Source organism: Oncorhynchus masou, unplaced genomic scaffold (genome assembly GCF_036934945.1).
Source record: "Oncorhynchus masou masou isolate Uvic2021 unplaced genomic scaffold, UVic_Omas_1.1 unplaced_scaffold_1321, whole genome shotgun sequence".
Lineage (NCBI taxonomy): Eukaryota > Metazoa > Chordata > Actinopteri > Salmoniformes > Salmonidae > Oncorhynchus > Oncorhynchus masou.
The window spans coordinates 31,204-54,373 of NW_027003077.1; the positions used below are offsets into that span (position 1 = coordinate 31,204).

A 23,170-nucleotide genomic window follows, 5' to 3' on the forward strand; every position below is an offset into this window, starting at 1 on the left:
GGGGAGGGAGAGCATGGCCTGGGACATGTAGAGAAGGAGGAGGGAGGGAGAGCATGGCCTGGGACATGTAGAGAAGGAGGGAGGGAGAGCATGGCCTGGGACATGTAGAGAAGGAGGGAGGGAGAGCATGGCCTGGGACATTCCTGGACGTTGTTCCACCTCCCAGGGGGAATGGCAACGCCAGTTTACCCAGAAAATGATCTTCCAGTCAGGGTTTGTGGGGGGGTTGTTGGCTCCCTTCGCAGGGGGTTAACACTATTGACTCAAGAGGACAGTCAATCAGACAGTGTCCATCCCCGCCTCCCCTCAAGGGGACCATAACGCGCCCCTCGAGGTCACTTCCTCTGTCCTGAAGAGACAACACTATGCTCACGCTCCTTTCTCTCACTCTGCTCATTTCCTCTCCGTTGATGTTTATTGTGACTATGGGATGTATGCTTCCTGTTTGTTTTCTGTATGGGTACATGTGTTAGTGTTTGCATCCCAGTGGTTTGATGTATAAGACTAAGAGCATGTGAAGCACATTGTTTACAGCGGTTTTGGAAAGTTATTATTTTCATGGTAAAGTTGCTGTTCATGCTTCTGTTTGCAGATGTAATATAAACTTACAACACAGCCATTAACATTTTAATCACTTTCTCTCACCTTCCCTTCCTGTTTCTCTCTCTCTCTTCTCTCCATTTCCCTCTCTCTGTCTCTCTCTCCATCTCCCTCTCTCTGTCTCTCTCTCCTCTCCATCTCCCTCTCCATCTCTCTCTCTCCATCTCGCTCTCTCTCTCTCCATCTCTCTCTCTCTCTCCATCTCTCTCTCCATCGCTCTCGCTGTCTCTCTCTCCATCTCTCTCTCCGTCTCTCTCCCATCTCTCTCTCCCTCTCTCTCCTCTCAGGCAGAGCAGAGCGTAGTGTCTCTGTGTAAGGTCCAGGGTCTGGCTACAGTAGCTGACCTCTACAGGCAGCACATGGATCAGCTGCTCCAGTGGCTCTCAGCCTCTCAGAAGACCTGGACCAGCTACTCCCCCCAGAGACTGCAGCTCCAGGTCATCGCCACCCAATCAGGTGAGACTATAGGTCAGGCTTCTCCAAGCGTGTTCCTGGAGAGCCTACCCTCCTGTAGGTTTTAAATCCAACTCCACTTGTAACTAACCTGATTCAACTGATCAGATAGATATTCATTCAAATCAGGTGTGTTAGATTAGGGTTGGAGAGAACCTACAGGAACAGGGTTGGAGAGCTCTGCTATAGGTCATCTCTGGCCAGTCATGTGAGACTAGCCACATCGCTGGCCAATCAGGTGAGCATATATCCACATTGCTGGCAAATCAGATGAGAATACATGTCCATTCTGTCCAATCAGAAGACCAATCTGTAACCAACCCATTACTGTCCAAACAGTCATATCTGGCCAATCAGGTGAGACTAAAACCACATTATTGTCAGAATCATGTGAGACCAAAGGCAGAGAGGAAGAGGCGAAGCAAGAGGTTTTACTCCGCCCAAAATCTGTCCACGAAAATAAGCCTAAGATGGGAGGAATTTTTGGTCAATGGGAGAGTGTTGAATTTGGTCAATAAAAAATGGAATTGCTCATTTGCTAAGTGAAGCTTATTCGATCAACTGAAGTTTTGGAACGATTAGGTTGTTCCGAATTTACTGATATAAGTGGACACACGTTGCATTTACCCAACTTTGATTAAAACAACTTTATATTGGAGTTGTTCCTGTTGTCATAGGGAGAGGACTCATCATGGATAGAACCCGTTTTAGTGTGGATATTGCCATTGAGGGCTTCCACCATTTTAAAGTAGACAATTGGGTGGCGATTCCTATGATTTTGGAGCAATCAGCCAATGAAGAATAAGAAAATTGACTACTTTAAAATGGAAATGGCTTCAATGGTGCTGCCCTTGCGGTCACAGACTCTATAATGGCACAGATACACATCATCTCTAACATGCATATATGCCCTCTCGTTGGCTACCACCTGATCTTCCATATTTATTTGAAGACATGTATTTCTACTGTTAGTGCGGGTCACATGACTATCTTGTCAATATAGTATACAATATTTGCTACATGTCATCGCTGGCCAGTCAGGTGAGACTATAGTCAAGCTATTACCTCTATGTTGTTTCCCTACCACTCCTATAAACACCAGTTATAGAGTGGATATTGTCATTGAAGGCAACCCTTCATTCCATACCAGCCAAACAGCCACCATCATAGATTTACACTGAACAAAAATATAAACACAGAATGCGATCATTTCAAAGGTTTTACTGAGTTACACTTCATATCAGTAAATCAGTCAATTGAAATACATTTATTAGACCCTAATCTATGGATTTCACATGACTGGGAATACAGATATGCATCTGTTAGTCACATATACCAAGAAAACAAAAAGAAGGGGCGTGAATCAGAAAACCAGTCAGTATCAGGTGGGACCATTTGCCTCATGCAGCGCGACACAGCTCCTTCACAGAGAGTTGATCAGGCTGTTGATTGTGGCCTGTGGAATGTTGTCCCACTCCTCTACAATGGATGTGTGATGTTGTAACACCTGTCAGGAGGCTGGATTATCTTGGCAAAGGAGAAATACTCACTAACAGGAATGGAAACAAATGTTGGTATGTCCGTTCTATTCACTTTATTTCTACGCTGTCATCTACCCTTAAGACCTGTATGACTCTGAGACAAGTCAAAGACCTTTGACTCAAGTCCCCTTTAGAAACACTCACACAGACAGAAAGAGACTTGCCTGGCTACCCAAACTCCTTGCACCGGCAAAACATCACACCCATGGATGTTAGTTTCTTCTTCGCAATGAGTCAGTATCTGAGTACCTCCTCTACGGTCTGATTGGTCCCTCTGATTTGGGCCAGAGCCAGAACAAAAATGTGTAAAGCGGCACTTTTAAAGATGTCATTGGCTTTGATACTCTGATGGTTAGAGATGATCCAATCGCTGATGACTTGGTTTTGTACAACACCCCGCACTTTGATGTCACTACAAACGACTTCAATGGTGGCAGTCTGACTGAAGTATGTAGCGAATGATAGCAGCAGAATAATTCAGTTTGAGGCATCTGGCAAGTCAGCAACATAACCTGCCATTATCCAGCTACACACAGAAAGCTTGTCATTAGAGCCAAGTTAGCTTAGTGACAAGGGTAAATCCCCCCCCCCCCCACTCCCAGTCTGTCTCAGTCCAGGTTAGGGCTCTGAACCTCACTGTAGGTCTGTCTCAGTCCAGGTTAGGGAGGGTTACAGGGCTCTGAACCTCACTGTACGCATTACTTTACCCCTATCCACCATAATCCCCCCCCAGTCTGTCCCCAGGTTAGGGAGGGTTACAGTCTGTCACTGTTACTTTACCCCCATCATAATCCCCCCCCAGTCTGTCTCAGTCCAGGTTAGGGAGGGTTACAGGGCTCTGAACCTCACTGTACGCATTACTTTACCCCTATCCCCCATAATCCCCCCCCCCCCACCCCCAGTCTGTCTCAGTCCAGGTTAGGGAGGGTTACAGGGCTCTGAACCTCACTGTACGCATTACTTTACCCCTATCCCCCATAATCCCCCCCACCCCCAGTCTGTCTCAGTCCAGGTTAGGGAGGGTTACAGGGCTCTGAACCTCACTGTACGCATTACTTTACCCCTATCCCCCATAATCCCCCCACCCCCAGTCTGTCTCAGTCCAGGTTAGGGAGGGTTACAGGGCTCTGAACCTCACTGTACGCATTACTTTACCCCTATCCACCATAATCCCCCCCCACCCCACCCCCAGTCTGTCTCAGTCCAGGTTAGGGAGGGTTACAGGGCTCTGAACCTCACTGTACGATTCTTTATATCCCCCATAATCCCCCCACCCCCAGTCTGTCTCAGTCCAGGTTAGGGAGGGTTACAGGGCTCTGAACCTCACTGTACGCATTAACCCCTATCCCCCATAATCCCCCCACCCCCAGTCTGTCTCAGTCCAGGTTAGGGAGGGTTACAGGGCTCTGAACCTCACTGTACAAATTAGTTTCAAAACAATAACCCCCCAGTCTGTCTCATCCAGGTTAGGGAGGGTTCCAGGGCTGTGACATCTTTCCATTTTGTGTTTATCTCTCTCCTCTCCTTTCTTTCTTTCTTTCTTTCCCCCCCAAGGGGCTTTATTGGCATGGGAAACATGTGTTAACATTGCCAAAGCAAGTGAGGTAGATAATATATAAAAATTACACATACAGAAGTTTCAAAACAATAAAGATATTACAAATGTCATATTATATATATATATATATATATATGTACAGTGCCTTGCGAAAGTATTCGGCCGCCTTGAACTTTGCGACCTTTTGCCACATTTCAGGCTTCAAACATAAAGATATAAAACTGTATTTTTGTGAAGAATCAACAACAAGTGGGACACAATCATGAAGTGGAACGACATTTATTGGATATTTCAAACTTTTTTAACAAATCAAAAACTGAAAAATTGGGCGTGCAAAATTATTCAGCCCCTTTACTTTCAGTGCAGCAAACTCTCTCCAGAAGTTCAGTGAGGATCTCTGAATGATCCAATGTTGACCTAAATGACTAATGATGATAAATACAATCCACCTGTGTGTAATCAAGTCTCCGTATAAATGCACCTGCACTGTGATAGTCTCAGAGGTCCGTTAAAAGCGCAGAGAGCATCATGAAGAACAAGGAACACACCAGGCAGGTCCGAGATACTGTTGTGTAAAATACAGTTTTATATCTTTATGTTTGAAGCCTGAAATGTGGCAAAAGGTCGCAAAGTTCAAGGCGGCCGAATACTTTCGCAGGGCACTGTATTTATCAGATGATAGTAACAGGATGTACTGAACAGGTATTTGAGGTTCATGCTCTGATTGTATGAGAACAGCAATGAACAGCTGTAGTATGTCCTCTCCACCCCTAAGCCTCCAGTCATAACTGACCAGTCCATTCTAAGCTTACGGTCACCCCCCCCCCCAGTCTTTGTGTGCTTATTTTTAAAATACTCCCTACAAAGCCCCTCGCCATTCCGGGGTTAATGTTTCACCTTTCTGGCCACTATGCCAAAGCATTCTGGGAATATGGGCCTGGGAGCCAATGGAAAGACATGTTATAGATTATAGCATCTATTAGTGGATGTTTGAGATCTGAGAATATCCCATTCTCTTAGTCATAGTCTGGTCTCACCTTCTGACTGCTGTTTGTCAGACATAAACTTTGTCCTCCCATTTCCTCTTCACACTGGCATTGCTCCTCTTTTCCGTACGCGTGTGTGTGGATCCCTGCGTTCGTGTATGTGTTTGTCTGTAAATGTCCCTGCGTTTTTGTGTGTGTCTCTGCATGCACGTGTGTGTGTGTGTGTGTTCCTTCACTGTCTCTGGTCTGGCACCCTCTGGCCCTGTAAAAATAAATCCCCTCTGTGTCTGTGTGCCTACACCACACCAGACACTGCCAGGTGAGCAGGGCAGGACACTGTGGTCAACTGGCTGTGTACTAGGGATCATTTTAGAGGGATCCAGCCTAGCTGACCCTCTCATTTCAGCAGTGAGTTAGTGTGAAGAGGCCTTGAGATGTCTGCTCTGGTCTGACACCTTCACCCTGTTTGTGGCACCGTTTTGATTCGCACATTCCTGCTGCGTGACATCTTTCCATTTTGTGTCCTCTCTCTGTCTCTGTCTGTCTCTCTGTCTGTCTCTCTCTCTCTCTGTCTGTGTCTCTGTCTGTGTCTCTGTCTCACTCTGTCTCACTCTCTCACTCTGTCTCACTCTCTCACTCTGTCTCTGTCTGTCTCTCTCTCTGTCTGTCTCTCTCTCAATCTCTCTCTCTCTGTCTCTCTCTCTCTCCCTCTCTGTCTGTCTCTGTCTGTCTCTGTCTGTCTCTGTCTGTCTCTCTCTCTGTCTGTCTGTCTCTCTCTTTATCTCTCTCTCTCTGTCTCTCTGTCTGTCTGTATCTTTGTCTCTCTCTCTGTCTCTCTCTGTCTCTCTCCCTCTCTCTCTCTCCCTCCATTGCCTTGTTCTCTCTTTCTCTCCCTCTCTGTATCTGCTTCTTGGGGGAAGTCCGTTCTACTGGCCAGCCGCTGCCCTCATCATCACAGGATATCCTCTGTCTCTACAGCGTCATACACACACACATAGTCAGACAGATGGTTAGTGTGTGTGAGCTGGGAATACTTTCACTGTGAATTTCCCATCCAGTGACTGACCCAGCCTGCTAACACGACTTACCGCAACACACACACACACACACACACACACACACACACACACACACTCAAGCAATTCAGACACAAAAGCTCCTTTAACTCATGTCTCATTTCCTTGTTGTTGTGTGTCACAGTCTGGTCAGTCCTTGGAACTTTCCCTGTAGTGGTCAGTAGTACTAATAATAGGACTTCTGTGTGTGTTCAGGCCCAGTCATTGGAGAGTTCCTGCCCTTGCTAATGCCCCTTCTGCAGAACTGTCTGGACCCAGAGAGAGACCCTGAGATGAGACTACACATCTTCACCATGCTGTCCAAACTGCTGCTGGACGCTACACACACACTGGACTCCCAGGGGTGAGTTCTGAATACACACACACAACCAGCCGGTCCCATCTGAATCCCTCCCCCTTGGCCCTAACCCTTCAAAGTTTACATATCTGTAAGGTTGAAGCAACACTGCTTAAATACCTCTCCAGGCATGCTAACATGGAGGGGTCCAAAAGGAGGGATAGTGAGTGATTTGGGACCGGCTGATACACAGACTCCCACACACACACACACACACAGACTCCCACACACACAAACACACACACACACACACACACACACACACACACACACACACACACACACACACACACACACACACACAGACTCCCACACACACAAACACACACACACACATACAGACTCCCACACACACACACACAGACTCCCACACACACACACACACAGACTCCCACACACACACACATACAAACACAAACTGACGCAAGGACATGCGCATGCTCATGCACGTAAATTCACATACTGTACACACACACACACACACACGCACATGCACATACACACACAAACCTGTGTCCACCACACAGACATAAAAAATGCATGATAAACCCCTAGCTCCTACACCTACAGCTAGAGTGAAAACAGGAAGTACCTCTGGTTTCCCGACATGCCACAATATGGGTAAAGGAGAGGTGAAAGTTCAGTAATGGTCTTAGATACACACAGTTAAAGCCAGGCTGGACCGGTATAGCCCAGGTTGACTTTCCACAGGCTCGTTAGCGCAGGCTGACCTAAACCTGTCACGTTTGTTTTCATTTCTCCAAACTGCCCTGAACGTGATGTGTTTCTCCCCAGGCGTTATTAGCAGATTTAGCACAGCTCATGTTTTTCCAACTTCCCCTCATTAACTGTAGAATTAGCAGCCCAGCGACACGGGACCCTCGTCAACAGAAGTAGTTGTCAATGATGTATTATGTACAGCAAGTCTATGGTAGCTGTCCCATCTCAGGCTCTGCAGACTGCAGTGGGTCTGTTTATTCTCTATGAGGCTTGGGCTATATAGAGTCTATGGCTACTATAGGAGATTGGTCATAATAGGAAAAACCATGGGTGTAATTTCCACTAGTAAGGGAGGGGACATGCCCCCCCTACCCCTACTTTTGACTGTTTATATTTCCCATTACAAGGCTGAATTTAGAATTCATAGAAGCCATAGCTCAAATGCGCTGAAATGAGCTTTACTTGGCCTAAATTGTCCTCCCCCCTCTCACTAATCTGGATGGAATCTACCACCACAGGCATCTTGTTACATCTGGGACCTACCAACATGAAACATACACATTGGAAACAGACACATGCAACTAAATCACCTGTGGGGAGGCTACCTGTCACCCACACATTCCACATTACATTCAGTCAAATCAAGACCAGGATATTAGCAGACAATAACATGAAAGACTCCTCATGGGGTCCCTGAATATCTCTGTTATCTCCGCCTCTCCAGGCCATTTCCACATAGTCCGTCTCTCTTCCCCTCCAGCGCCTCTCTAATCTTGGGGATGCATTAAGTTAAGCCGGGGCCTAGTGGTCTGTGGTCTCTGCTGTGGCTCCTGTGGTCGGAGCTACAGTTGTCCCCGTCACTCAGTGGGGTAACTCGTCAGCGTGGTCCCCAAGGGTCGACCGTGACTGCCCGGGGTGCAGCGCGTGTCACCGTGGATGTGTACATAATGTCTAGGGTCATGTCAAGGTCAATCTGGGTAGTTATTATGGTGTGGAACCCTTTTAGTCAAGCTGGCCAAAGGAGTTGGTAGAAGCAGACTGACACCCAGGCTAGAAGTCAGACATTAAGACATTAGCATTGTGAACTCCAAGCTCCAGAGGTGAGTGATAGGCTACATCCAGCCCATAAAGGTAACAAACAGAGCCTCTGTCCTCCCCCAACACTCTCTTCCTCTCACAGGCCACCTATGCTGTTTAGTGTTGACTTGTGCCTTTAACCCAGGGCACCTTGGTAGTTAAGTCCTCATAGGAAGATCAGTAGTGAGTGATTATACAGTATAGCAACTTTCATCTGAGGGCACCATGTCTTCTGGAAGTTTATACTATGAAGAATTCATATTGACATATAGGGTTGGAAGCATGAGTTTTTACTCACCAACGTGATGTGTGGTCAAAGACTTAGTAAGTTAGTTGTAGTCACCATCTGGTTACCTATAAGAACAAACATAGTTATTAAATATTTATTAACTTAATTCTGGAGATCTTCTCATCTACCCACAATGCACTATTTTTCAACGGCATTTGGAGGATCTACTCTGTGCTACAGAGTTTAAATTCCAGCTCGGTTAGCCACTAACATTAGCCACTAGCCATGCTACCCACTGCCACAAAGTCAGTGAAGAGCAGGCTGCATGGCAGCACGTGTCCCATGTAGCAATGCTCTTCACTGACATGGGGCACGTGTCCCATGTAGCAATGCTCTTCACTGACATGGGGCACGTGTCCCATGCAGCAATGCTCTTCACTGACATGGGGCACGTGTCCCATGCAGCAATGCTCTTCACTGACATGGGGCACGTGTCCCATGTAGCAATGCTCTTCACTGACATGGGGCACGTGTCCCATGCAGCAATGCTCTTCACTGACATGGGGCACGTGTCTAATGCAGCAATGCTCTTCACTGACATGGGGCACGTGTCCCATGCAGCAATGCTCTTCACTGACATGGGGCACGTGTCCCATGCAGCAATGCTCTTCACTGACATGGGGCACGTGTCCCATGCAGCAATGCTCTTCACTGACATGGGGCACGTGTCTAATGCAGCAATGCTCTTCACTGACATGACATGGGGCACGTGTCCCATGCAGCAATGCTCTTCACTGACATGGGGCACGTGTCTAATGCAGCAATGCTCTTCACTGACATGGGGCACGTGTCCCATGTGCTCTTCACTGACATGGGGCACGGTCCCATGTGTCTAATGCAGCAATGCTCTTCACTGACATGGGGCACATGTCCCATGTAGCAATGCTCTTCACTGACATGGGGCACATGTCCCATGTAGCAATGCTCTTCACTGACATGGGGCACGTGTCCCATGCAGCAATGCTCTTCACTGACATGGGGCACGTGTCCCATGTCAGCAATGCTCTTCACTGACATGGGGCACATGTCAGTGCAGCAATGCTCTTCACTGACATGGGGCACGTGTCCCATGTAGCAATGCTCTTCACTGACATGGGGCACGTGTCCCATGTAGCAATGCTCTTCACTGACATGGGGCACGTGTCCATGCAGCAATGCTCTTCACTGACATGGGGCACGTTCCCATGCAGCAATGCTCTTCACTGACATGCTGTCCCATGTAGCAATGCTCTTCACTGACATGGGGCACGTGTCTAATGTGTAATGCTCTTCACTGACATGGGGCACGTGTCCAATGCAGCAATGCTCTTCACTGACATGGGGCACGTGTCCCATGCAGCAATGCTCTTCACTGACATGGGGCACATGTCTAATGCAGCAATGCTCTTCACTGACATGGGGCACGTGTCCCATGTAGCAATGCTCTTCACTGACATGGGGCACGTGTCTAATGCAGCAATGCTCTTCACTGACATGGGGCACGTGTCTAATGCAGCAATGCCTTCACTGACATGGGGCACTGTCTTTCTTCACTGACATGGGGCACGTGTCCCATGTGCAATGCTTTCACTGACATGGGGCACTGTCCCATGCTTGCTCTTCACTGACATGACACGTGTCCCATGGAAATGCTCTTCACTGACATGGGGCACGTTCCCATGCAGCAATGCTCTTCACTGACATTGTCCCATGACTGCTCTTCACTGACATGGGGCACGTGTCCCATGCAGCAATGCTCTTCACTGACATGGGGCACGTGTCTAATGCAGCAATGCTCTTCACTGACATGGGGCACGTGTCCCATGTAGCAATGCTCTTCACTGACATGGGGCACGTGTCCCATGCAGCAATGCTTTCACTGACATGGGGCACGTGTCCCATGTAGCAATGCTCTTCACTGACATGGGGCACGTGTCCCATGTAGCAATGCTCTTCACTGACATCTGTCCCATGCAGCAATGCTCTTCACTGACATGGGCACATGTCCCATGCAGCAATGCTCTTCACTGACATGGGGCACATGCGTCCTCTTCAATGACAGGGGCACATGCAGTAGGCTCTTCACTGACTTAGTGGGAACCCATTAACATGGCAGGCTTCTTGCCGGTGAGCTCATAACGAAAGGGAAAATCATACCTGGTCTGTTCTCCAGCAACTTTTCGGCATGTTCCCCGTGAAGTAGCCTACGGGACTTTTGTAACTATTTCTACATTGGCTTAGTGCTACTGTGCTTGCTAACAGACACCTGGAATCTATGTATTTTGGATTGCTTTGACTCCCATGGCTAATGATAACTCAGCCTGCAGGCTTTTAAAAGTTTTACCATCGGATGGGCCCCAGCCATCAATCTGGAAGTCTTCTCTCTCTTTGCTTTTAATTTGAGTTTATGTTTTGGTTGTGTTCTAGCTGGCCTCCAATAGTTAGGCTCTAGCTTACCGACCATAACCGTGGTGGTTGGGTAGGCTAATAGCTAATTGGTTAAATAGCTAACGTTAGCTGGCTGGCTAGCTTGCTTGCTGGCTAAGATAACTGCATATAGCTAGCTAACATTATTTGATAACTGGTCATTGACTGTCATTTACTTTAATGTAGCTGTAAGCTAGGTGTTGATAGTAACTGGTTGACTCATTCAATGACTCATTCAATGATAATGTAACATTAGTAGGCTAGTAGGGCTAACTTTAGCAGGCTAGTAGGGCTAACTTTAGCAGGCTAGTAGGGCTAACTTTAGCAGGCTCGTAGGGCTAACTTTAGCAGGCTCGTAGGGTTAACTTTAGCAGGCTAGTAGGGCTAACTTTAGCAGGCTAGTAGGGCTAACTTTAGCAGGCTGATTTGTAACAAATTCATAAAGTATTTGCTTGTAAACTGGCTTAAAATTCAATTGAAACCAGTAGTCATCAGTGCAAAGAATTTGGTGTAATTTGAAGTTGTACATTTGAAGTTATTTCTGTGGAGGTTACATTATAGTGAATGGGCTGGCTTGCCGGGTCCTCCATATTACATCACGCCCGGAAAAACCTTTTCCAAAAATGACTTCGGCGTTCTTTGGAATTCTGGTGGGTTTGATGTAATAACTAGAAAAGTAGAAAAGTGAGCTGTATCTTTACATTGGGACTTTTAATGCATATAGTAATGCAAATCCGTTTGTTAATGGTTTCAACCTGCCTTTTTTTAGTAATACCTTCCCACACACAGTCTCTCCCATGTAGAATGTTTGTAGTGCAGCACACCCACACAGACACAAACTTCCATCTCATCAAGGCAACAATGATAATGATGCACAGTATCTCTATAATACACTCTTTGTTCCTGTAACAAAATGACATAATAACATGTCGGCAGCAGAACAAAGAGAAAGGAAAAGGAAGAGAGAGAGTATCCTCAAACATATGCCTTCGTTCCACTGACACATAATGGCTTTGTTTCATGTGGATCTGTGGGCTGCTATTGAAGGTTAAGGTAGAACAGAAGTAGAGAGGTGGGCTGCTATTAAAGGTTAAGATGAAATACAAGTAGAAAGGAATGTGTTATGGGAGAAAGAATACACCCCACACTGTGAAATGACAGATACAATCAAAGTTCTTCTTCAGAAAGAGGTGTGTGTTGTTGGCAAGGAAGGTCTGTAATTGTTGTCTGAGATTTACAGCATAGAGCTAGGCAGTGTAGAGACCCGACAGGCTAACAGTGTGTGTGTGTGTGTGTGTGTGTGTGTGTGCATGGGGATGTGTAAAACTGCCTCCTCAGCCAGAAGTGTCCCCACTTGCGCTGCCAAATAGCTATTCCCGTGCCGTGATTGGTAAGACACTTCAGGAGGGTGGTCATGTGTGCTTCCAAAGCAGCAGAGGTCCTGTGTTCGGGCCTCGGTATGAGCCGAATCAGGAGGAAGCGGCCCTTGATAAGCAGCGTGACGTCCTTTACATGTGCGTTACTTGCTGGGAGTAGCACTTGTCTTGAGTCAGACTGTGTAAATGTGTGTTGGGTACCAAACTGACAATCATATCTTATTGTTTGCATGCCTGCGAGCGCCATGCACACTATTGATGGGATTGGTCAATGCGATGTGGAAAGATCCATTACTCTTCATGGCATCCTTTCCATCCACTTCCATATAGGACAGATAGAGAGCAGGGAGAATAGAGCACATGAAGGCCGCTGACTGGCTGCATTAGTGGGAGATAGGCTCCCCCTACTGGAGAATAGATGGTACAGCCCGCTCCAACATGTAGTCACTCAGAACAGAAGTATAATGGGGGTGTATATAGGGATTATAGAGACTGCTGCCAGATTTTGCACTTACAAATACCACATGTCAGTGTTGGGGAGAAATGGGGTGCCGGACTCATAAATTAACTGTGTGTGTGTGTGGGTGGGTGGGTGGGTGGGTGCAGGCAGGCAGGCAGGCAGAGGGAGTGACTGTCGGTATGATTGAATTGGCAGGAGAGTAGAGAGTGAGTGAGAGAAGAGGAGACACAAAGGACATCCAGATGGTCCCCTTCTCTTCATCCCCTGTTCCCTCTTTCTGCACCTCTAGTCTTAGTATCCACAGACCGGCTGGCTGTGGGAAACATGGCCCTAGATACAGCTGTGTGTCAGTGGTTTGTCATTGAGCTTCTCTTCATCCCCTGTTCCCTCTTTCTGCACCTCTAGTCTTAGTATCCACAGACCGGCTGGCTGTGGGAAACATGGCCGTAGATACAGCTGTGTGTCAGTGGTTTGTCATTGAGCTTCTCTTCATCCCCTGTTCCCTCTCTTTCTGCACCTCTAGTCTTAGTATCCACAGACCGGCTGGCTGTGGGAAACATGGCCGTAGATACAGCTGTGTGTCAGTGGTTTGTCATTGAGCTTCTCTTCATCCCCTGTTCCCTCTCTTTCTGCACCTCTAGTCTTAGTATCCACAGACCGGCTGGCTGTGGGAAACATGGCCGTAGATACAGCTGTGTGTCAGTGGTTTGTCATTGAGCTTCTCTTCATCCCCTGTTCCCTCTCTTTCTGCACCTCTAGTCTTAGTATCCACAGACCGGCTGGCTGTGGGAAACATGGCCGTAGATACAGCTGTGTGTCAGTGGTTTGTCATTGAGCTTCTCTTCATCCCCTGTTCCCTCTCTTTCTGCACCTCTAGTCTTAGTATCCACAGACCGGCTGGCTGTGGGAAACATGGCCGTAGATACAGCTGTGTGTCAGTGGTTTGTCACTGAGCTTCTCTTCATCCCCTGTTCCCTCTTTCTGCACCTCTAGTCTTAGTATCCACAGACCGGCTGGCTGTGGGAAACATGGCCGTAGATACAGCTGTGTGTCAGTGGTTTGTCATTGAGCTTCTCTTCATCCCCTGTTCCCTCTTTCTGCACCTCTAGTCAGTATCCACAGACCGGCTGGCTGTGGGAAACATGGCCGTAGATACAGCTGTGTGTCAGTGGTTTGTCATTGAGCTTCTCTTCATCCCCTGTTCCCTCTCTTTCTGCACCTCTAGTCTTAGTATCCACAGACCGGCTGGCTGTGGGAAACATGGCCGTAGATACAGCTGTGTGTCAGTGGTTTGTCACTGAGCTTCTCTTCATCCCCTGTTCCCTCTCTTTCTGCACCTCTAGTCTTAGTATCCACAGACCGGCTGGCTGTGGGAAACATGGCCGTAGATACAGCTGTGTGTCAGTGGTTTGTCATTGAGCTTCTCTTCATCCCCTGTTCCCTCTCTTTCTGCACCTCTAGTCTTAGTATCCACAGACCGGCTGGCTGTGGGAAACATGGCCGTAGATACAGCTGTGTGTCAGTGGTTTGTCATTGAGCTTCTCTTCATCCCCTGTTCCCTCTCTTTCTGCACCTCTAGTCTTAGTATCCACAGACCGGCTGGCTGTGGGAAACATGGCCGTAGATACAGCTGTGTGTCAGTGGTTTGTCATTGAGCTTCTCTTCATCCCCTGTTCCCTCTCTTTCTGCACCTCTAGTCTTAGTATCCACAGACCGGCTGGCTGTGGGAAACATGGCCCTAGATACAGCTGTGTGTCAGTGGTTTGTCATTGAGCTTCTCTTCATCCCCTGTTCCCTCTCTTTCTGCACCTCTAGTCTTAGTATCCACAGACCGGCTGGCTGTGGGAAACATGGCCGTAGATACAGCTGTGTGTCAGTGGTTTGTCACTGAGCTTCTCTTCATCCCCTGTTCCCTCTCTTTCTGCACCTCTAGTCTTAGTATCCACAGACCGGCTGGCTGTGGGAAACATGGCCCTAGATACAGCTGTGTGTCAGTGGTTTGTCATTGTGTAGCGCTCAGTAATCTCCAGTAGCTGCCTGGTAGCTCTATATTACTGTGTGTATTCTCATCAAGTGTTTTCACATCGCGACACGTCATAGGACAAGGAGGCTACTTCCCAGTCTGCTCATCCTGACTCTGATGATGTTGCCTATTTGTCCACTGACTGTATCATTCATCACCATATCGTTAGATTATATTAGGTATTCCTAGACTTTTCTGCAAAGTTTTTAGGAATTTCATAGTGAATTATTCGATAATAGACTGGGGACTAGACCATTTCTTTATTTTCAGAAAAAAATAATGTATTTGTCCTTATCATTAGAGAATTTCTGGTGAATGTGGGAACTAGAGTGTCACTCTACTAGAGCCTTCAAACTCATCTCTGGGCCTAAATGCCAGTTCCACTGTGTTTCATTGTTCCCCTCTAACCAGAGACAGATAAAGACCTGCCAGTTCCACTGTGTTTTCATTGTTCCCCTCTAACCAGAGACAGATTTAGACCTGGATGCCAGTTCCACTGGTTTTCATTGTTCCCCTCTAACCAGAGACAGATTTAGACCCGGGAGGTGAGTGTAATTAATGATCAGGTAGAACAGAGAACCAGCAGGCTCTGGACCTCGTAGGGTCAGAGTTGAATAGCCCGGTACTGGAGAGCAGATTTTCTTGGGTATTTCTTAGTGAATCATTGGAGAAGTACTTTGTTGTGTGGGGAGGAGAGACGGCTTCAGAACATCTACTTCTATCCAAGACGTGTAGTAATGTAGGAATCAGTCCATTGGAACAACTGACCGATTTATTTAATGCTCCATCTCTCTCTCTCTCGCTCGCTCTATTCCCCTCCCCCACGCCTCTCTCTCTTCCCATCTCTCACATTTCAAATGTCATTATGTCTATATACAGTGTTGTAATGATGTGCAAATAGTTCATGTACAAAAGGGAAAATAAATTAACATAAATATGGGTTGTATTTACAATGGTGCTTCTCACCAGTTAAGAACAAACACCATTGTAAATAAAACCTATATTTATGTTGATTTATTTTCCCTTTTCTTGTGGCAACAGGTCACAAATCTTGCTGCTGTGATGGCACATGCTGGTATTTCAACCAATAGATATGGGAGTTTATCAAAATTGGGTTTGTTTTTCGAATTCTTTGTGGATTTGTGTAATCTGAGGGAAATATGTGTCTCTAATATGGTCATACATTTGGCAGGAGGTTAGGAAGTGCAGCTCAGTTTCCACCTCACTTTGTGGGCAGTGTGCACATAGGCTGACATGGCTCTCAAGAGAAGACAGGCTTTCTCAATAGCAAGGCTATGCTCACTGAGTCTGTACATAGTGAAACCTGTCCTTAAGTTTGGGTCAGTCACAGTGGTCAGGTATTCTGCCACATCTGTTTAGGGCCAAATAGCATTATAGTATACTCTGTTTTTTTGTAAATTCTTTCCAATGTGTCAAGTCATTTTCTCATGATTTGGTTGCGTCTAATTGTGTTGCTGTCCTGGGGCTCTGTGGAGTATGTTTGTGATTAGAGCCCCAGGACCAGCTTGCTTAGGGGACTCTTCTCCAGGTTCATTTCTCTGTGGGTGATGGCTTTGTTATGGAAGGTTTGGGAATCACTTCCTTTTAGGTGGTTGAACTCTCTCTCTCTCTCTAGGAGGTTCTGTGAGCACCTGGATGTGTTTCTGTTGGAGTTGTTGCTACCTAACCTGGTGTGGAAGGCAGGTCGTACTGCTGCAGCTATCCGTACCTCAGCTCTCTGCTGTCTGCTAGCCCTGCTGCAAGGGGGAGCCATCCCGCCCAGCCAGGTAAACACACACACAGGTACCTTCACAAGTGAACACATACGTAGAAGCAGAGCTGCCATATCTGTCAGCACCATCTTACTAGCCTGGTGTATAAACTCTCTGAGTTAAAAAATATGTTAGCATTGTCAGAAATGCCTACAACATCCGGGTTAGGGTTACATCATTGGGATTCCTTAAAATATAAATGTAATCAAAGCTGTTGCTCATACAACCTTATTCAGTCTGATGGTCAGTTTATGGATGCTGTAGGCTGTTCTTATTCGATGCCTAGATAGTGGTTGCTAGGTCAGGAAATAAATAGTCCTTTTTTTGCAGGACAGAGCTTATGGGAGTTGTAATGTTAATGAGACAAGATGTTTCAATTGGATACCAATTGGGGAGGAAACGGGGTAAAATAAAAAAAACAAAAAACTCCTGTGTCCCAGCCAGATCCCAATTGAACCCGATGGAACATCTCTGGAGAGACCTGAAAATAGCTGTGTAGTAACGCCCCCTTCCAACCTGACAGGGCTTGAGAGGATCTGCAGAGATGAGAATGGGAGAAAAGTTGATTTGCAAAGTTTCTTCAAATCAGATGTCATATGTAGTTTAGAAGACTATGTAAATGCTGCCAAAGGAGTTTCAACAAAGTAATGAAAATACTAATACTTATGTAAATAAAATATTTCTGTTTTTTATTAAAATGACCAAAAACCTGTTTTTGTTTGTCTCCATGGGGTTTATTAATTGATGGAAGGGAAACTTGTAATCAATATTAGAACAGTTAAACACAGAGACATGTCCACACCTGTACAGTTAAACACAGAGACATGTCCACACCTGTACAGTTAAACACAGAGACATGTCCACAACAGTTAAACACAGAGACACTGATCTACACACCTGTAAACAGTTAAACCACAGAGACATGTCCACACCTGTACAGTTAAATACAGAGACATGTCCACACCTGTACAGTTAAACACAGAGACATGTCCACACCTGTTCAGTTAAACACAGAGACATGTCCACACCTGTTCAGTGTCTCACAGAGACATGTCCACACCTGTGGATAGTTAAACACAGAGACATGTCCACACCTGTACAGTTAAACACAGAGACATGTCCACACCTGTACAGTTAAACACAGAGACACTGATCAGACACACACTGTACAGTTAAACACAGAGACATGTCCACACCTGTACAGTTAAACACAGAGACATGTCCACACCTGTACAGTTAAACACAGAGACATGTCACACCTGTACAGTTAAACACAGAGACATGTCCACACTCTGTACAGTTAAACACAGAGACACTGATCTGACACCTGTACAGTTAAACACAGAGACATGTTCACACCTGTACAGTTAAACACAGAGACATGATCTACACACCTGTACAGTTAAACACAGAGACACTGATCACACACCTGTACAGGTAAACACAGAGACACTGATCTGCAGCAACATGTACAGTTAAACACAGAGACATGTCCACATTGTACAGTTAAACACAGAGACACTGTACAGTTAAACACAGATCTACACACCTGTACAGTTAAACACAGAACACTGATGAACCTGTACAGTTAAACACAGAGACATGTCCACACCTGTACAGTTAAACACAGAGACATGTCCACACCTGTACAGTTAAACACAGAGACATGTCCACACCTGTACAGTTAAACACAGAGACACTGTTCACACTGTACAGTTAAACACAGAGACATGTCACACCTGTACAGTTAAACACAGAGACACTGCACACCTGTACAGTTAAACACAGAGACACTGATCTACACACCTGTACAGTTAAACACAGAGACACTGATCTACACACCTGTACAGTTAAACACAGAGACATGTCCACATCTGTACAGTTAAACACAGAGACACTGATCTACACACCTGTACAGTTAAACACAGAGACACTGATCTACACACCTGTACAGTTAAACACAGAGACACTGATCTACACACCTGTACAGTTAAACACAGAGACATGTCCACACCTGTACAGTTAAACACAGAGACATGTTCACACCTGTACAGTTAAACACAGAGACATGTTCACACCTGTACAGTTAAACACAGAGACACTGATCTACACACCTGTACAGTTAAACACAGAGACATGTCCACATCTGTACAGTTAAACACAGAGACACTGTCCACATCTCCACACCTGTACAGTTAAACACAGAGACATGTCCTTGTCAGTTAAACACAGAGACAGCGACTCACACCTGTACAGTTAAACACAGAGACACTGGCTACACACCTGTACAGTTAAACACAGAGGTTGCTGATCACACATGTCCTGTTTCAGTTAAACACAGAGACACTGATCTACACACCTGTACAGTTAAACACAGAGACATGTCCACCAGTACAGTTAAACACAGAGACATGTCCACACCAGTGTGTTAAACACAGAGACATGTCCACACCTGTACAGTTAAACACAGAGACATGTCCACACCTGTACAGTTAAACACAGAGACATGTCCACACCTGCAGTTAAACACAGTTAAACACAGAGACATGTCCACACCTGTACAGTTAAACACAGAGACACTGTAGCAATGTACAGTTAAACACAGAGACACTGATCTAGCACACCTGGATACCACAGAGACACTGAGGAACACCTGTAAAGTTAAACACAGAGACAAACACCTGTACAGTTAAACACAGAAACACTGTCCCACACCTGTACAGTTAAACACAGAGACACGATGGAACATCCTGTACAGTTAAACACAGAGACATGTCCAATACCTGTATAGTTAAACACAGAGACACCCCTTCACACCTGTACAGTTAAACACAGAGTCCACACCTGTACAGTTAAACACAGAGACATGTCCCACCAGTACAGTTAAACACAGAGACATGTCCACACCAGTACAGTTAAACACAGAGACATGTCCACACCTGTAAATGCATGTCCACACCTGTACAGTTAAACACAGAGACATGTCCACACCTGTACAGTTAAACACAGAGACATGTCCACACCTTATGTTAAACACAGAGACATGTCCACACCTTTAGTTTTTACAGAGACATGTCCACACCTGTTTTTGAGACATGTCCACACCTGTACAGTTTGACACAGAGACACTGATCTACAACCTGTACAGTTAAACACAGAGACATGTCCACACCTGTACAGTTAAACACAGAGACATGTCCACACCTGTACAGTTAAACACAGAGACATGTCCACACCTGTACAGTTAAACACAGAGACATGTCCACACCTGTACAGTTAAACACAGAGACATGTCCACACCTGTACAGTTAAACACAGAGACATGTCCACACCTGTACAGTTAAACACAGAGACATGTCCACACCTGTACAGTTAAACACAGAGACATGTCCACACCTGTACAGTTAAACACAGAGACATGTCCACACCTGTACAGTTAAACACAGAGACATGTCCACACCTGTACAGTTAAACACAGAGACACTGTATCCACACCTGTACAGTTAAACACAGAGACATGTCCACACCTGTACAGTTAAACACAGAGACAAACACCTGTACAGTTAAACACAGACATGTCCACACCTGTACAGTTAAACACAGAGACATGTCCACACCTGTACAGTTAAACACAGAGACATGTCCACACACTGTACAGTTAAACACAGAGACATGTCCACACCTGTACAGTTAAACACAGAGACACTGATCCACACCTGTACAGTTAAACACAGAGACACTGGTGTCCACACCTGTACAGTTAAACACAGAGACATGTCCACACCTGTACAGTTAAACACAGAGACACTGTCCACACCTGTACAGTTAAACACAGAGACATGTCCACACCTGTACAGTTAAACACAGAGACATGTCCACACCTGTACAGTTAAACACAGAGACATGTCCACACCTGTACAGTTAAACACAGAGACATGTCCACACCTGTACAGTTATTAACACAGAGACATGTCCACACCTGTACAGTTAAACACAGAGACATGTCCACACCTGTACACAGAGACATGTCCACACCTGTACAGTTAAACACAGAACACACCCACCTGACAGTTAAACACAGATGGACATGTACACACCTGTACAGAAAGATGTGGTACAGTTAAACACAGAGACATGTTCACACCTTTTAAACACAGAGACATGTCCACACCTGGGAAACACAGAGACATGTCCACACCTGTACAGTTAAACACAGAGACACTGATTCACACCTGTACAGTTAAACACAGAGACATGTTCACACCTGTAGTTAAACACAGAGACATGTTCACCTGTACAGTTAAACACATCGAGAGACTTCACCTGCAGTTAAGAACTAAGACCATCATGAGATGTTGCACACAGAGAAACCATTACTGGATATTATTTTCCCCCACCTGTTAAACACAGAGACATTCTGTCCACACCTGTACAGTTAAACACAGAGACATGTCCACACCTGGACCTGTTCACCTGTCTAAACCATTGAGTACGGGAGAGTTCACCTAGTCTAAACCATCAGGAGAGTTCACCTAGTCTAAACCATCAGGAGAGTTCACCTAGTCTAAACCATCGGGAGAGTTCACCTAGTCTAAACCATCGGGAGAGTTCACCTAGTTTAAACCATCGGGAGCATACGCTTCGCCCATTTACTTTCAATATAGATGGTCCCACTCCACCATGTAATGTAATGTCTCTGTCTCTCTGTCTCTCTGTCTCTCTCTCTCTCTCTCTCTCTCCTCTCTCTCTCTCTCTCTCCTCTCTCTCCTCTCTCTCCCACTCTCTCTCTCCTCTCTCTCTCTCTCTCTCTCTCTCAGTTCAATTCAATGGGCTTTATTGGCATGGGTAACATGTGTTAACATTGCCAAAGCAAGTAAGGTAGATAATATATAAAGTGAAATAAACAATAAAAATTAACAGTAGACATCACACATACAGAAGTTTCAAAACAATAAAGACATTACAAATGTCATATTATATATATATATATATATACAGTGTTTTTACAATGTACAAATGGTTAAGGACACAGGATAAAATAAATAAGCATAGATATGGGTTGTATTTACAATGGTGCGTGTTCTTCACTGGTTGCCCTTTTCTCGTGGCAACAGGTCACAAATCTTGCTGCTCTGATGGCACACTGTGGAATTTCACCCAGTGGATATGGGAGTTTTTCAAAATTGGATTTGTTTTCGAATTCTTTGTGGATCTGTGTAATCTGAGGGAAATATGTCTCTCTAATATGGTCATACATTGGGCAGGAGGTTAGGAAGTGCAGCTCAGTTTCCACCTCATTTTGTGGGCAGTGAGCACATAGCCTGTCTTCTCTTGAGAGCCATGTCTGCCTACGGCGGCCTTTCTCAATAGCAAGGCTATGCTCACGGAGTCTGTACATAGTCAAAGCTTTCCTTAATTTTGGGTCAGTCACAGTGGTCAGGTATTCTGCCGCTGTGTACTCTCTGTGTAGGGCCAAATAGCATTCTAGTTTGCTCTGTTTTTTTGTTAATTCTTTCCAATGTGTCAAGTAATTATCTTTTTGTTTTCTCATGATTTGGTTGTGTCTAATTGTGCTGCTGTCATGGGGCTCTGTGGGGTGTGTTTGTGAACAGAGCCCCAGGACCAGCTTGCTTAGGGGACTCTTCTCCAGGTTCATCTCTCTGTAGGTGATGGCTTTGTTGTGGAAGGTTTGGGAATCGCTTCCTTTTAGGTGGTTATAGAATTTAACAGCTCTTTTCTGGATTTTGATAATTAGTGGGTATCGGCCTAATTCTGCTCTGCATGCATTATTTGGTGTTCTACGTTGTACACGGAGGATATTTTTGTAGAATTCTGCGTGCAGAGTCTCGATTTGGTGTTTGTCCCATTTTGTGAAGTCTTGTTTGGTGAGCGGACCCCAGACCTCACAACCATAAAGGGCAATGGGCTCTATGACTGATTCAAGTATTTTTAGCCAAATCCTTAATTGGTATGTTGAGATTTATGTTCCTTTTGATGGCATAGAATGCCCTTCTTTCCTTGTCTCTCAGATCGTTCACAGCTTTGTGTAAGTTACCTGTGGCGCTGATGTTTAGTCCAAGGTATGTATAGTTTTTTGTGTGCTCTAGGGCAACAGTGTCTAGATGGAATTTGTATTTGTGGTCCTGGTGACTGGACCTTTTTTGGAACACCATTATTTTGGTCTTACTGAGATTTACTGTCAGAGCCCAGGTCTGACAGAATCTGTGCATAAGATCTAGGTGCTGCTGTAGGCCCTCCTTGGTTGGTGACAGAAGCACCAGATCATCAGCAAACAGCAGACATTTGACTTCAGATTCTAGTAGGGTGAGGCCGGGTGCTGCAGACTTTTCTAGTGCCCGCGCCAGTTCGTTGATATATATGTTGAAGAGGGTGGGGCTTATGCTGCATCCCTGTCTAACCCCACGACCCTGTGTGAAGAAATGTGTGTGTTTTTGCCAATTTTAACCGCACACTTGTTGTTTGTGTACATGGATTT

At 45.7% G+C, this 23,170-nt stretch overlaps 1 protein-coding gene across 1 annotated transcript in view; it reads left to right on the forward strand.

Annotated features, from left to right (window-relative positions):
* dnaaf5 (dynein axonemal assembly factor 5) overlaps nucleotides 1–23,170 on the forward strand; it is a 50,058-nt gene that overhangs the window by 15,765 nt on the left and 11,123 nt on the right. Inside the window, exons 3-5 of the mRNA XM_064958672.1 lie at nucleotides 888–1,056; nucleotides 6,410–6,557; nucleotides 16,539–16,689. Coding sequence (XP_064814744.1) covers nucleotides 888–1,056; nucleotides 6,410–6,557; nucleotides 16,539–16,689 — 468 coding nt within the window. The remainder of the gene's footprint in view (nucleotides 1–887; nucleotides 1,057–6,409; nucleotides 6,558–16,538; nucleotides 16,690–23,170) is intronic.